Here is a 14,193-nt window from a genome sequence, read left to right as displayed (position 1 = left end):
GTTTTCATTCTTATGATAATGAAAATTTCACACTCTTAACCTAAAACTTGCTGCTGCTGTGAAGCATTTCATTTCTGACTGTGACTCTAAAGGATGTGTGTATTCTTTCCCAGTATTGCATTGATGGCCTGGTAGACAAATACAGTAGAGAGAACTATAAATATTCAGGTGAAAAACAAAGAACAGTTGGACTCCTCAAAAATCAGCAATGGTGAGATTTTGGGAATCATTGTTTGCCTTCTGTGTATTTCCAGTTGTTTTTGTGGATTATTAAGATAAAGAGAAAGCAAGATAATAGAAATAGAAAAGATTAACACATTTATTTTGGTCTTTCCAACCATGAAATGAGAAAAAATGAGGTATGCATATTGCTCTTTAAACATTTTTTTGTGTTCATGGATATAGCAGTACTTATATTTTGCATTAAACAATGGTGAATGATGCAAAGCTCTTATTTTATTTTTTTGTTTTTAATTTTTTTTTTTTTTTTTTTTTTTTTTTTTTGTCTTTTTGCCTTTTCTAGGGCCGCTCCCATGGCATATGGAGGTTCCCAGGCTAGGGGTCGAATCGGAGCTGTAGCCACTGGCCTACACCACAGCCACAGCAACACCAGATCCAAGCCGTGTCTGTGACCTACACCACAGCTCATGGCAACGCCGGATCCTTAGCCCACTGAGCAAGGCCAGGGATTGAACTTGCAACCTCATGATTCCTAGTCAGATTCATTAACCAAAGAGCCATGATGGGAACTCCCAAAGTTCTTAAGTTAACAAAATTGGTGAGAACTTTCTCTTTTAAAATTGAACTTTAATTAAATTGTGCTCCAAGGAGAAGGGAAAAAACATTTTAAATTTTTTGGTCCTGTGGTTTATATTTAAATAGGTGGGTAGGTGGGTGTTTATGCAGCGATAGATGCATATATAAACTGAAATTTTAAAAATCATATAGATGTAAGTACAAATACATTTATATATAAATATAGATAGCCATATACACATAAAATAATAGCCTGCCTCAACTTTCTCTCATCCTTAATGAGACCTCTGCTTAAGACTTTCTATCACAAATTATATAACCTGAAACAGAAATGGCCAGTAGAAATATTTTAAAAACACTTAAATAAAAACAATCCTTGATCTAGTGATAAGAATCCTTACACTTTATGGGATACTAGTTAGTTTTTGCCAAGTTACATTTAAAAATAGATGTATTTAGACTTGTGGATATTTAAGAAAATGTATTTATATCCCACATCCCCACAAATACACTCTTTGCCTTTTGTGGCAAACATTTTGAAGTTGCCTTTGGCTCATCTCTTCACTGCTCTTGTATTCTTAAGTATTTCTAATCAGTTCATAGGTGGAGAAAAACCTTTTGGGTTTTACATTTATCAGAGAGTGATTGCATTTATTTCATAGAGCTCAGAAGCCTGGGAACTACATTCAGAGCTTCAAGTGTGTACAGAGGAGGATTTGCAGTGGAATATTTGATTCTCATAGTCTGCTCTCTGGGCATACAGAAGCCCCAGAACTGTGGACCCTTCAGTTGACAGCTGCAAATCTAACAGTTTAGAGATTACATGTGGCTTGAAAAATCTAGGCATTCAATAGAATCAGCCTGAAATTTCCAATGTTCCTGACCCCATCTGGCCACTTTAAAAATTTCATATCTTTTGTGACTTTTACTTATTCTAAAATCCTAAATTTGCTTAGACGTTAGTTTACTTAAGAACATCTACCCTAACTTACAGAAAGAATTTATGAATCTTATTGAAATCTTAAAGCCAAGAGCCTTCCTGACCTGGCTCTCCTATATCTTTCTTATTTCCTTCCACCTTTACTGTGGTTCCCTGCCCTTCACCCTGGCCTTCTTGCAGTCAGACAAGCTCCCTCATCAAGGTAGCTGTTCTTGCAATTTTATCTTTCTGAAGCACTCTTCCCCCACACCCCATGTCTCATTTTCTCACATCCTCTAATGCGGAAATGTTTGCCTGTGGGGGAGCCTTCCCTCGCCATCTCTCCTTGCACTTAGAACTATTGAAAAATACTATTTACAAATGCACTTATTTATCTGCCATCATCTGTCTACCCCCCTGAAATGGATTTCCAAGAGGCAGGAACTTTGTTTCCATAAGGGCAGGAAACTGTGTTTTTTGTCACTGTTATAATTTTTATCTGTTTGGTTTTTTAATTTTTTTTACTACTACATCCACAGAACATAGAGCTCTCAAATGTGTTTTGAATGATTGAATGGGTGAGAGTGATTCTGATATTGGCATATATTTGACATCAATTAAATATAAGCCAGTATTGAAAGTTCCTATATATATTGAAATGATAGTTAAAACTAAACTCACCAATGCATTAAGCTTAATCCTGTGAATTAACTAATTTTTTTTTACAAAAACACAGTGTGTCTTTCAATAGCACCATAAACATTTTCTGAGAGGACAATGGGCTAAGTAATTGGATATATACATAGCCTCAACCTTCAATAACTATTCATGAATGGGCTTATTTATTTGTTTATTTGTTGTTTTGATATGTTCATCTTGTACACAGTTATAAATAAATAATTGAATCCAATGGTCTAAGTTATCATTTATATAGCATCTTGCTTTTAGGGGGAGCACAAATATAAGATGCTCCAGATATGCCACTGTCTTCTCTAGTCTTTAAAATCTCTGGGAGCAAAATTTCTGTGACTCTTTTTATAGCAATGGACCTGCAAGTTTAACAATTCCAGTAATTAAAAATTCTCCTAAGTTTCTAACCAAAATTCTATTTGAAGTGCAAGTTTCATTAGGTTAACATCTTGGGGTGGAATAAGCCCATTAAATCTGACTTTTGGATAAATTAAATTTTGGGAATGGGTCCTTACATAAATAACATCATTATGCCTGTGAACAAAAGCCAAGAAATCAAACCATCGACCTCACAGTGAGTCTTAAGTGGAAAAAGGATGTCCTTTGTATAAAATCACCTTGAAAAGGAGAAAACACTAAAGAGAAGGGATTGCTGTGAGGGGAAAGGGTTTCTATCAGATGAAAGGGAGTCAGAGGGAATTTAACTATGGCAGTCTGGCTGGCTGGCTAGTGCAGTGGAAAACTGAGATGTGGAACAGCTGGTTTTCCTGGGGATTTCTGGAGTCCTGGCAACAATGTAGAATTTTCTAGAAGGAAAACTGAAGGGTACCCAGGAGCCTTTTTGGTGAGACAACTGAAAAGTGTAGGTGATAACTCTGAATAACAAGGTGGAATCATTTAATTCCCCAGGACAGAGTGAAGCAACATCTTGAACAGTGGTGCGATTGGCAAGAGTGTCATTGAAAAGGGACAGAAATCAGGAGGTGAATCTTTTTGCAAGCAGTAGTGCTGTTGCCAGCCAGCCAAATGGCGCCTGCATCTTTTGATGCCCTTGGAGAGCCAAGTGGTGTCTGAAGAGACTGCACCCTCTCCTCCCACACTCTGCTAATGAAGGGCATTGATTTATGTCCTGCTTCATGGAACACAAATAAAAATAAAATATCTAACTTAATTGGTGTAGTTCCCTTTCATGTACTTGAAGAATTATCTGTCATTTATAAGCAAAATAAAACCTATTCCTTTATTTATTTATTTTCTTCTCAGAGGAGTGATTTCCTGGTCTCAAGCATTCATTTTTGTTGCTAATCTTCAGAATTTCTCCAACATACTTATATAAGTCATCAGTTCTAGGGCCTAAAGCAGAGCATAGCACACTATTAAAATCCCATTTGATAAAGAGTGACGGAGAGGTGATTTCCTCATGCTCTTGATAATTTTATGTTTCTGGTATGACGGCTGCTTTCAGGTGCTAACTCATGCTGAATTTGGCTTCACATTGACATAGAGGCACCACCAAATTATTTGCATCAGATCCATTTTTATTATTTTACTCCCCTCACAAAGCAAAATGTTTTGAAAAACTATGTCTAAAAAACAAAAGCAAAACCGAAACTATCTGCATTTATTAGCATTTATTAAATAGTGCTTTAAGTTTAAAAATTCAGGTAGATATTATGAAAAAATATTATTTAGTATATAAAAATACTAAATAATATGTTAAATTCATATTATTTTTCCCAGCAAATTATTTTGTTTCAATCATTTTATTATGATATTTTCATTAGACTTTTGAAATATCAAAAATAATTTCATTGAGACAAACAAATTGAGGAACTTGACCAGTAGTCTTTAAAACTGTCAAGGTCATGAAAGGGAAAAAAAAAGGCCAACAAAAACAGCTGGAAAGATGTACCATGCTACCATGCTCTTAGGTTGGAAGTAGCAACATTGTCAAAATGACTATACTACCCAAGGCAATCTACAGGCCCAATGCAATCGCTATCAGATTACCAAGGACATTCTTCACAGAACTAGAACAAAATATTTTAAAATTTATAAAGAAATCCAAAAGACTCCAAATAGCCAAAGCAATCTAGAGAAAGAAAAATTAAACTGTAGGAATCAGGCACCCTGACTTCAGACTATATACTATAAAGCTACAGTTATCAAAAGAGTATAATACTGGACAGAATTAGTATTATAAATCAATGGAACAGGATAAAAAGCCCAGAAATAAACCAAGCCCTTATGGCTAACTAACCTATGACAAAGGCAAGAACAGTGGAAGAAAGTCTCTTCAATAAGTGGCACTGGGAAAACTGGACATCTACATGTAAAAAGATGATATTAGAATAAGCTCTTACACCATACACAAAAATAAACTCAAAATGGATTAAATACCTAAATGTAAGGCTGGATTCTATAAAACTCCTAGAGGAAAACATAGGTAGAACTCTCTCACATAAATCACAGCAGTATCTTTTGGATCCACCTCTTGGAGTAATGAAAATATAAACAAAAATAGATAACTGGGACCTAATTAAAAGCTTTTTCACAGCAAAGAAACCATGAAAAATGTGAAAAGATAACCCATAGAATGGGAGAAAATCTTTGCAAACAAAGCAACCAACAAGGACCTAATCTCCAAAATCGCAAATAGCTCATGCAGCTCTATATCAAAAACACATACAACCTAATTAAAAAATGGTCAGAAGATCTAAATAGACATTTCTCCAAAGAAGACAGATGGCTAAATAAACTCATGAAAAAGTGCTCAACATGAATAATTATTAAAGAAATGCAAATCAAAACTACAATGAGGTATCACCTCACACCAGTCAGAATGGCCATCATCAAAATCTGAAAACAATAAATGCTGGAGAGGGTGTGGAGAAAAGGGAAACTTCATCCTACACTGTTGGTGGGAATGTAAATTGGTACAACCACTATGGAGAACAGCATGGAGGTTCCTTAAAAAACTAAGTATAGAACTACCATATGATCTAGCAATGCCACTCCTGGGCATATATCCAGAGAAAACTATAATTTGAAATGATATGTGAACCCCATGTTCATTGAGGCACTATGTACAATGGGCAAGACATGGAAGCAATGTAAATATCAGTCAACAGAGGAATGGATAAAGATGTAGTACATATATAAAATGGAATAGTACTCAGCTATTAAAAAATGCCATTTGCAGCAACATGGATGCAGCTAGAGATTATCATACTAAGTGAAGTAAGTCAGACAGAGAAATACACGTATCATGTAATATCACTTTATGTGGACTCTAATGAAAAATGATACAAAAGAACTTATTTATGAAACAGAAACAAACTCACAGATTTCAAAACCAAACTTATGGTTACCACGGGGGAAAACATGGGGGGGAAGAGAGAAATTAGGAGAATGGGAGTAACATATACACACTACTGTATAAAGTAATTTAAAAAACCTGCTATATAGTACAGGGAAATCTACTCAATAGTTTATAATAACTTATATGGGGAAAAAGCATAGTTACATGTATATTTATAACTGAGTCACCTTGCTGTACACCTAAAACTGATACAACATTGTAAGTCAACTATACAACAATAAAATTTTTAAAAAGGCTGGAAACTATCAAAGATCAGAGCAGACAGGACACTAAATGCAGTGCAGTGACCTTGATTGGATCCCAAAACAGAATAGAACATTGGTGGGAAAAAAAGTGATTTCTGAATGAATCTCTAGATTAATAATCATATTTTACCAGTGTTAATTTCTTAATTTTGAAAAATCTATCATGATTATTTAGGATGTTAACATGAGGGGAACCTGGGTAAAATATTCTTGGGAACTCTGAACCATTTTTGTGAGTGTTTTATAAATCTAAAATTATTCCCAAATAAGAAAGGAATAACTTAAGAGCCTTAGCTTGTAAACAGTCTATTACATCAAGTCTTTAACAATCAATTTTATCTATATGTGGTAGCCTCTGTTAATGTAATAGCAAAGAGATAAGATACAATCAAAAATACCAAATCTTTTTTTCCCTACTATCTGTTAGCAGGTTTATTCTATAGCAGCATTGAGTGCCTAAATAGAAATACTTATGCTTTCTGACTCCTATTTATCTCACTCTTCAGTAGAAAATAACTATTGTCATACAAGATTAGACATTGTAGTCAGAAAGTATATTTATGTATTTCCATGAATACTACAAGGCTTCATTTGACACCACCATGTGTCCTGGGCTATGAACAATACAGTGTACAGGGCACAGGGAAAAGCATTCCTCTCTAGGAAAGAATAGAAACCATATTATCTAGGTTTTGGGTCCCATTTCCATTCAAAGAGGGTCTTCCTAACTCAGCTAGGATTCCAAGTCAGATAGTAGAGGTAAATATTAATAATTTTCTCTATTATTCCACTTTGCAAATAGTATATTTACTTATCTGCCTCCAATCTCTCAAATTTCTACTCAGATTCATGAAACTGTTTTTCACTTCTACAATATTACTCTGCTAATAAAAACAAAATCTAAAAATTATCTGTCTTCGCTTGGGTTCCCCTAACACAATCCCATAGACTTGAGTGGCTTGAACAAGAGACATTTATTTTCTGGAGGTTAGAAGTTCTGGAGATTAGAAATCTGAGATCAAGGGCCAGCATGACCATCTCACTGTGTGCTTACATGACCTCTTTTTCTGTGAGGTAATGGAGACAGCAAGCTCTCTGGTGTTTTTTCTCATAAGGACACTAATCCTGTCCTGAGTGCCTCACCCTCATGACTTCATCTAACTCTAACTCTAGTTACTTCCTAAAGGACCTGCCTCCAAATACCATCACATTGGGGGTGAGGACTCCAACAAACCATATGCCTGTATGGAATTTTTATCAATATTTATACTTCATTTTAAAATGTTGTATTTTGGGGATGGCGATCATTAAGGAGCCAACAAATAAATAATTAGAACACAGCATGTGAAACACAAGTGTGTAGAAGGAACGCCAGGATCTCTGAAGGAGTAACTTAACTCCTTATTTCCAGGGGCGTGGTTAGGAATCTTGTGACTGAGGAGGTGCGTTTCTGGAGGTGAGGAGAGAGGCATGCTTGTGAGCTGGAAGCCTGGGCTGTCCTTCATGTGGTTTTTGTAGTTACCAGGAAGGAGCTAGATAAGGTGGCAAGAATAAAGGAAAAGAGTGTGTTTATATTGTTATTCTATTTATTCTGCTCTTACAACAAGAGATTTTCATCTGATTGTTTTAAGAGTGCTTTTAAACACAGCAAACAGTCTTCTAGTGAATAATAAACAATGCATACTCAAAAGGAATATTATCTGGCCTGTATTAGTTGAAAACAGTATAGCAGCAGTTTAAATAAAGGAATAAAAGAGAAATACTGTGATCTGATTTTCTGACTGTAGAGAAAGTAAACTCCAGCAAAAACATGCATTTATATGAAATTTTGAAATATGAAATTTTCATTTCTAGATCTGTTTAGTTATTGAAAAGGAGACTCATTTTATTGCCTTGCCTTAAATATACTTGTGCAAGGACGGTGTTAAGGTGGGCATCAGGTGACAGTGTCAAAGCTAGTATGAATTAGTCCTATAAAATATGGGCAAGGTCCAGAAAGGAGAGCCTGTGTGTAATTCATCATCTACTTTTTCTTTTCTTCCTAAAGCTGTTGTGTCCAGACAGATGTATGTTCAAATTCTAGCACTCTCACTATTTTTGTCATAAATTCAAACTCACCTCATATAGCAGGTATGAGGATTAAATATGTCTAAAAATGTATTGCACATAATAAGCATTTAATAAATATTAGTTGTTATGGAAGTTCAAAAGGGTGAGAAACATGTGCCCATTATAAAAACATCTTTTTTTCTCATTTTCTAAAGTAATATATGAGACATTGCTTTTTTTTTTTTTTTTTTAATTAATACAAGAGGAGTTCCCGTCGTGGCTCAGTGGTTAATGAACCTGACTAGTATCCATGAGGATGTGGGTTTGATCTCTGTCCTTGCTCAGTGGGTTAAGGATCTGCCATTGCTGTGAGCTCTGGTGTAGGTCGCAGATGTGGCTCAGATCCCGCCTTGATGTGGCAGTGGCATGGGCCGGTGGCTACAGCTCCGATTTGATCCCTAGCCTGGGATCCTCTGTATGGCACAGGTACAGCCCTAAAAAGACAAAAGAATAAAAATAAAAATAGAAATAAAATTAATACAAGATAAGTTAATTTTTAAATGATATTTTTTTAAAATGGATGTTTCTTTCCAAAGATAAAAAATTGAACAATATGAAAGTGCTTAACCTTAGTAAATTGTTACTTCACTATCATGGAATATAGAATTGTCTGTTACTAGGATAGTGACAATAATTATTTTATATGGTGTTGATACCCAGATGATTTAGTTAAAGATGATTGAAGCCAGCGCACTGAAAATGACATAACATAAAATGTTTTCACAAAAAATTATTTTCATATTTAATATTGTTTTTTAAATTTGCTGTAATTTTAAAGGGTAACATGCCTATGACTACCCAATTTTTTTCTCCCTGTAAGAAAAGTGCATTGAAACAATTTATTCTAACTAGTTGAGTAGATAAATTCCTGATGCTACAAAACTCAGGTAAAAAGATAGATAATATAATTCCTTTACTTGCTTCCAGATTTTCAGACGATGCTGGTTGGTTTTCAAGAAGGCATCTAGTAAAGGACCCAGAAGGCTAGAAAAATTTCCAGATGAAAAGGCAGCATATTTCAGAAACTTTCATAAGGTAAGTCACAGTCTTTGGAATCTCTGGGGATTAACTGGACCCTTGGCAACAGCTATGGAGATGTTTCTTTTGATAGATGAAATCTGCAGAGGCAAAAATTCATGGCCAAGATAAAATGTCTCTGTACTGATAAAATGAAAAAGTTATTTTTCTCCTTTATTTTAATCATCTGTGGTAAATGCCAGGGGTACCTCTGCAAAATGAAAGACTCATTTTTATTGCTACTTTGCAAAATGAGATGACTCATAACTCAGCCAGATCATTTCCCAAGGTGCTGACTCGGCATTTTCCCTCTGTTCAGGTTAATTGTGCATTTGTTACTTTGATTTAAACTGTGGGTGATGTGTAGGAGATAAAATTTTAAGGCTGGTATTAGCAGTGTTAATGACACTGTTAATGTACAAAGCGTTTGCTATTTACACGCTAACAAGAAAATGGTCACTGTATGCTGATGGGTAGAGATGTAGCATAAATCCTATGAATGAAAGATCAGTTTCCTAAAAATTAAAAGAATGTAAGAAATTGCCCTAGAATGATGCTAAATATGCTGCTGAAAATTATCTTTGGTGGTCACATCAAAACACAGTTTAATATTTGATAGTAATGTGGAGGATTCATGATCAAAATGCAGAGCTGTGAAACAGAGTTGCTTTTTGGTAGAATGCCTACATAAGCTCAGGGAACACTCTAATTTCTCATTGGTTGTAATAGAGAGTAATTTCTGCTGAATAATGTAATGAGTTTTTGGAATTTATTTTATGTGATATGTGGTTCTAACTTCTTCTTTTATTAAAAATAGAGTGTTTGCCAGTGGTGAGAAGGGTGGGAGGGATAAATAGGCATAGCATAGAGGATTTTTAGGACAGTGAAACTATTTTTATGATAATAGTGTTTATATCATTATAATTTGTCCAAAGCCATCAAATATGCAACATTATATTTATTTACTGTAAAATATACATACTTTGGGTGATTATGTTGTGTTGAAGTAGACTTATCAGATAGATATATTCTAACAAATGTACCACTCTGGTGGGGATGTTGATAGTGAGGGAGGCTCTGCATGTGTCAGGACAGGGAGTATAAGGGAAATCTTTGCACTTTCTGCTCAATATTGATGAGCTTATTCTATATGGATGTTTTTATAACCTATATTAGCCAACGCAATTTTAATGAAGAGGAACAAAATTGGAAGTTTACAAGATTTCAAGACTTATCCTAAAGGGACAGAAATCATGATAGTATGATTTTAGTAAAGGGGTATTCATATAGATCAGTGAAAGGGAATAGAGAGGTTAGAAGTGAACTCACACATATAGGGCCAATTGCATTTTGACAAAGGTATGAAGACAAGTCAATAGGAAAAGAAACTCTAGCTAATGGCGCTAGAACAACTAGATATCTCTATGTAAATAAATGAACATTGATCTTACCTCACACCATAAACATAATAAACTCAAAATAGATCACTGGTCTAAATTTAAATGCCAAAATATAAAACTCTCAATAGTAAATATAGAAGTAAGCCTTTTCCACTTGGTGATAAGAAAATATTTCTCAGGATACAAAAAGTGTAGACCATAAGAAAAAATTGGTAAATTGAGCTATATTGAAATTTACAACTTTTTCTCTTCAAGTGGTCCAGCTAACAAAATAAAAAGGCAAGTGAGTTTTGGAAAAAAATATGCAAGCATTTCTCTGACAAAGAACACATATCCAGAATACTTAAAGAATTCTTAGAATTCAAGATAAACAACCCATTTTTAAAATGAGAAAAATATGAACAGATATTTTCCAAAATAAGATATATGAACCACAAACTAAGAACAGGAAAAGATGCTGTGTCATTAATTGTCTGCAAAATTAAAATTCAAACAGAAATAATGCTACATATCCATTAGAATGGCTAAAGTTATGAAGACTCAAACTTACCAGAGTTGTAGAACTCATATACTGCTGATGGAAATATAAAATTTTATAAGTACTTTGTAAAACTATTGGCAGTTTCTTTAAAAGAGTAAACATATCTGGCCAGCCATTCCACTTCTAGGAATTTACTCCCCCAAAATGAATAGCCATGTCCAAACAAATATATATACATAAATGTTCATAGTAGCTTTATTCAAGATAGCCTAAAAGTGGACACCACCCAAACAGGAGGATGAATAGACTAATTGTGGTACATCCATCAGCACAGCACAACAGGAAGGAAAGATCTGCTGGTACACATAATAACAGATTAACCTCAGAATCATTATGCCGATTGAAAGACATGAGCCCAACTAATATTGTATGATTTCATACTTGTATTTGTAGTAACAAAAGTCATATTCATAGTAATAAAAATATCTTTGGTTGCCTTTTTTTTTTTTTTTTGTCTTTTTAGGGCTGTACCCACAGCATATGGAGGTTCCCAAGCCAAGGGTTGAATTGGAGCTGTAGCTACTAGCCTACACCTCAGCCACAGCAATGCAGGATCTGAGCCACATCTGCAACCTACATCACAACTCACAGCAACCTTAACCCACTGAGCAAGGCCAGGGATCAAACCTGTGTCCTCATGGATACTAGTCAGGTTTGTTAACCATTGAGCCACGACAGGAGCTCCTGGTTGCCTAATTTGAGGGAAGACTAGATGGAGAGATGTAAGGCATATAGTGGGTGATGGAAACATTTTTATTGTGGTAGTTTAAAAGGTGCATACAGTTGTCAAAATGCATTCAGTTTAAATAGTTGCAACTTACTGTATATAAATTATTCTTCAATAAAGTTAATAAGGAAAAAGATCATCCTGGAAAACAGACTGCTGAGAAAGATCAAGAATATTAACCACTTTTGGGTATGTGTGGTAAGAATATTTACAGTCTACTCTCTCATCAACTTTTGAGTGTATAATACAGTCCTGTTAACTATGGTCACCATGCTGTATGTTAGCTCCTCAGAACTTATTCACCTTAAACTGACCAATTATGATACAGATGTTAACTAACCTTATTGTGGTAATCACTTCACAGTATATATGTGTGTATCCAAACATTATGTTGTACACCTTAAACTTACACAATGTTATGTGTTAATGATATGTCAGTAATAAGGTTGGATTAAAAAAGAATCTTGGAGTTACCACTGAGGCACACCAGGTTAAGGCATAGTTTGTACTATGGCTCAGATTTGTCCCTAGACAGGGAACTTCCATATGTCATGGGTATGGCCAAAAAAGAAAAACAACAACTGAAAAAAAAATCTTAACCACATTATATATTGGGTAAGATTGTAGACTCTGGAATCTATAGCTTCCATATTTAATAGCTATGTGAATTTGCATAAGCTATTTAACCTCTATGTACCTAATTTTTCTCTTCTGACAGACTGTGATTTTAACAGAACCTACCAAAGAGAGTTACTGTAAGAATAAATGGTACTATAGATATATAATGAGATTAGATATAACTAGGTGTTACTAACAAAGGAAATTTTATAGCTAAGCATATAACTACTTACCTGGCATACGGTAAACTTAGCAAATGTTAGCTATTATTAGTCTAGGTTAGATGTGGTGGTAACTCTGATGAATGTGTTAGTATTGATGCTGGAGGTCAAAGAACAAATTTTAGATATGGTTTGTGAACATGGACAGGATGTACTTATGGATTAAATGTTGGGTGTAAGTGAAAGGTAGGACTCATGGACTTGAGCAACAAGATATAAGGATGGTGCAGTTCTTGAAGATGGGGAAGACGGAAGAGCAGGCTTTGAGTAAAAATCACTTAGCATATGTGAAATCTGAAATGTCTATTAGGCATATTAAGCATTCAAACTAAAATGTCAAGCAGTCAGTTAGATAAACAAATATAGGCTGGAGGAGGGGAAATGTCACTGATAAAGTTATGCATTTGGCTGTTATTGGCATATTAATGGTGTTTTATCCTATATGCTGGATAAAATGTCCTTGGGAAAGAATGAAGGAAAAGGAGATAATTAACACTCCAACACTTAGAAGGTCAGCAGAAGTGAAGGAGCCAGAATAGATATCTGAGAACAGCAGGCAGTAAAATGAGAAGAATAATTTTAAGGGTAAACATTTGGAAACTAAGAGAAAACTGTAGTAAAAAAAAATTGAACAAATGGTTATCTGTGTCTAGTTGGAGAGATTGAGAAAGGTGACAGAAAATATACCATTGGATTTAAAGCACAAAGGTCTAGTGGCTTTGCCAAGACATCTATTTCAGTGAAATATGGGGCCTTATTTCACCTGGTGCAGCCTACACAAGATTGAGAGGTAAGAATGGACAGCTACTCCAACAGTCTTTTTCAAGACATCTTGTTGTGAAATTGAGCCAGTATATATAGCAGACATATTTTTCAAATATGCCATCTATTGTAATGCACATGTATGCCAGTGGGAATTATCTGATATATCAGAAATGTGATGGTGAGAAGGTTCTTGTGTATAATTTGTTGGTCTTTTTCACAGAACCAGAAAGCATTCATTTTAACAAAAAAGAAGGAAAAGAATTACTGCAGATATAAGTAGGTTAAGTGGAAATTAATGTGAGGAAACCATGACTAACACTTTAAAAACATACACGGTTTATGTGTGTGAGCTTTCTCTCTCCAGTCTGTGAAAATTAAGGCCTCATGGAGCATGGTGAGGATAGGAATATTTCATCTTTTAATGAGTAACCAAACAGATGTCGTTGACTGTAACTCGAAGCTTCCTAAAGCACTCTAATAACTAGATTCAGTATATGTGACAGCTAAAGTTTACCTTTTTTGTGGCAATGTTATGAAGAGTAAATACTTTATTATACAACTTACTCTTCACAGCATTCTGGAGGATAATTCTGATTACTATTGATTTAAATTTCCTTTCAGGAATTTCATCTTATGTTTTTCCTCAGTGATTGTCAACTAAAACCATGGAGTTAGGCCAATTCTGATATGGAACAATAAATTGGGCACGATTCATCACTAAGAAATCTTAAGGGTTGTTTTCTTTTTATTTGTTTTTAAGAACTATAAACTCCAGTTATTGTTTTTCATGATTTCAGGACCCC

At 34.8% G+C, this 14,193-nt stretch overlaps 1 protein-coding gene and 1 long non-coding RNA gene across 6 annotated transcripts in view; both read left to right on the top strand.

The window, feature by feature from the left end:
• DOK6 (docking protein 6) overlaps positions 1-14,193 on the top strand; it is a 402,580-nt gene that overhangs the window by 121,458 nt on the left and 266,929 nt on the right. For all 5 annotated transcript variants that reach the window (XM_021099328.2, XM_085018104.1, XM_021099323.2 and 2 more), the window contains exon 2: positions 9,029-9,136. In XM_021099328.2, coding sequence (XP_020954987.1) covers positions 9,029-9,136 — 108 coding nt within the window. The remainder of the gene's footprint in view (positions 1-9,028; positions 9,137-14,193) is intronic.
• Positions 479-4,746, top strand: LOC146406828 (uncharacterized). The gene is made up of 2 exons (XR_014841094.1): positions 479-3,077; positions 3,388-4,746. It is a non-coding gene; the product is annotated as an uncharacterized LOC146406828 (long non-coding RNA).

Source organism: Sus scrofa, chromosome 1 (genome assembly GCF_054392235.1).
Source record: "Sus scrofa isolate SSC_HxYL_T2T_F1_AM1 chromosome 1, Sscrofa_HxYL_maternal_Yorkshire_Landrace_v2.0, whole genome shotgun sequence".
In the NCBI taxonomy this organism is placed as follows: domain Eukaryota; kingdom Metazoa; phylum Chordata; class Mammalia; order Artiodactyla; family Suidae; genus Sus; species Sus scrofa.
Note: the sequence above shows the minus strand (reverse complement) of the source record. Positions and strands in the feature narration are given on the sequence as shown.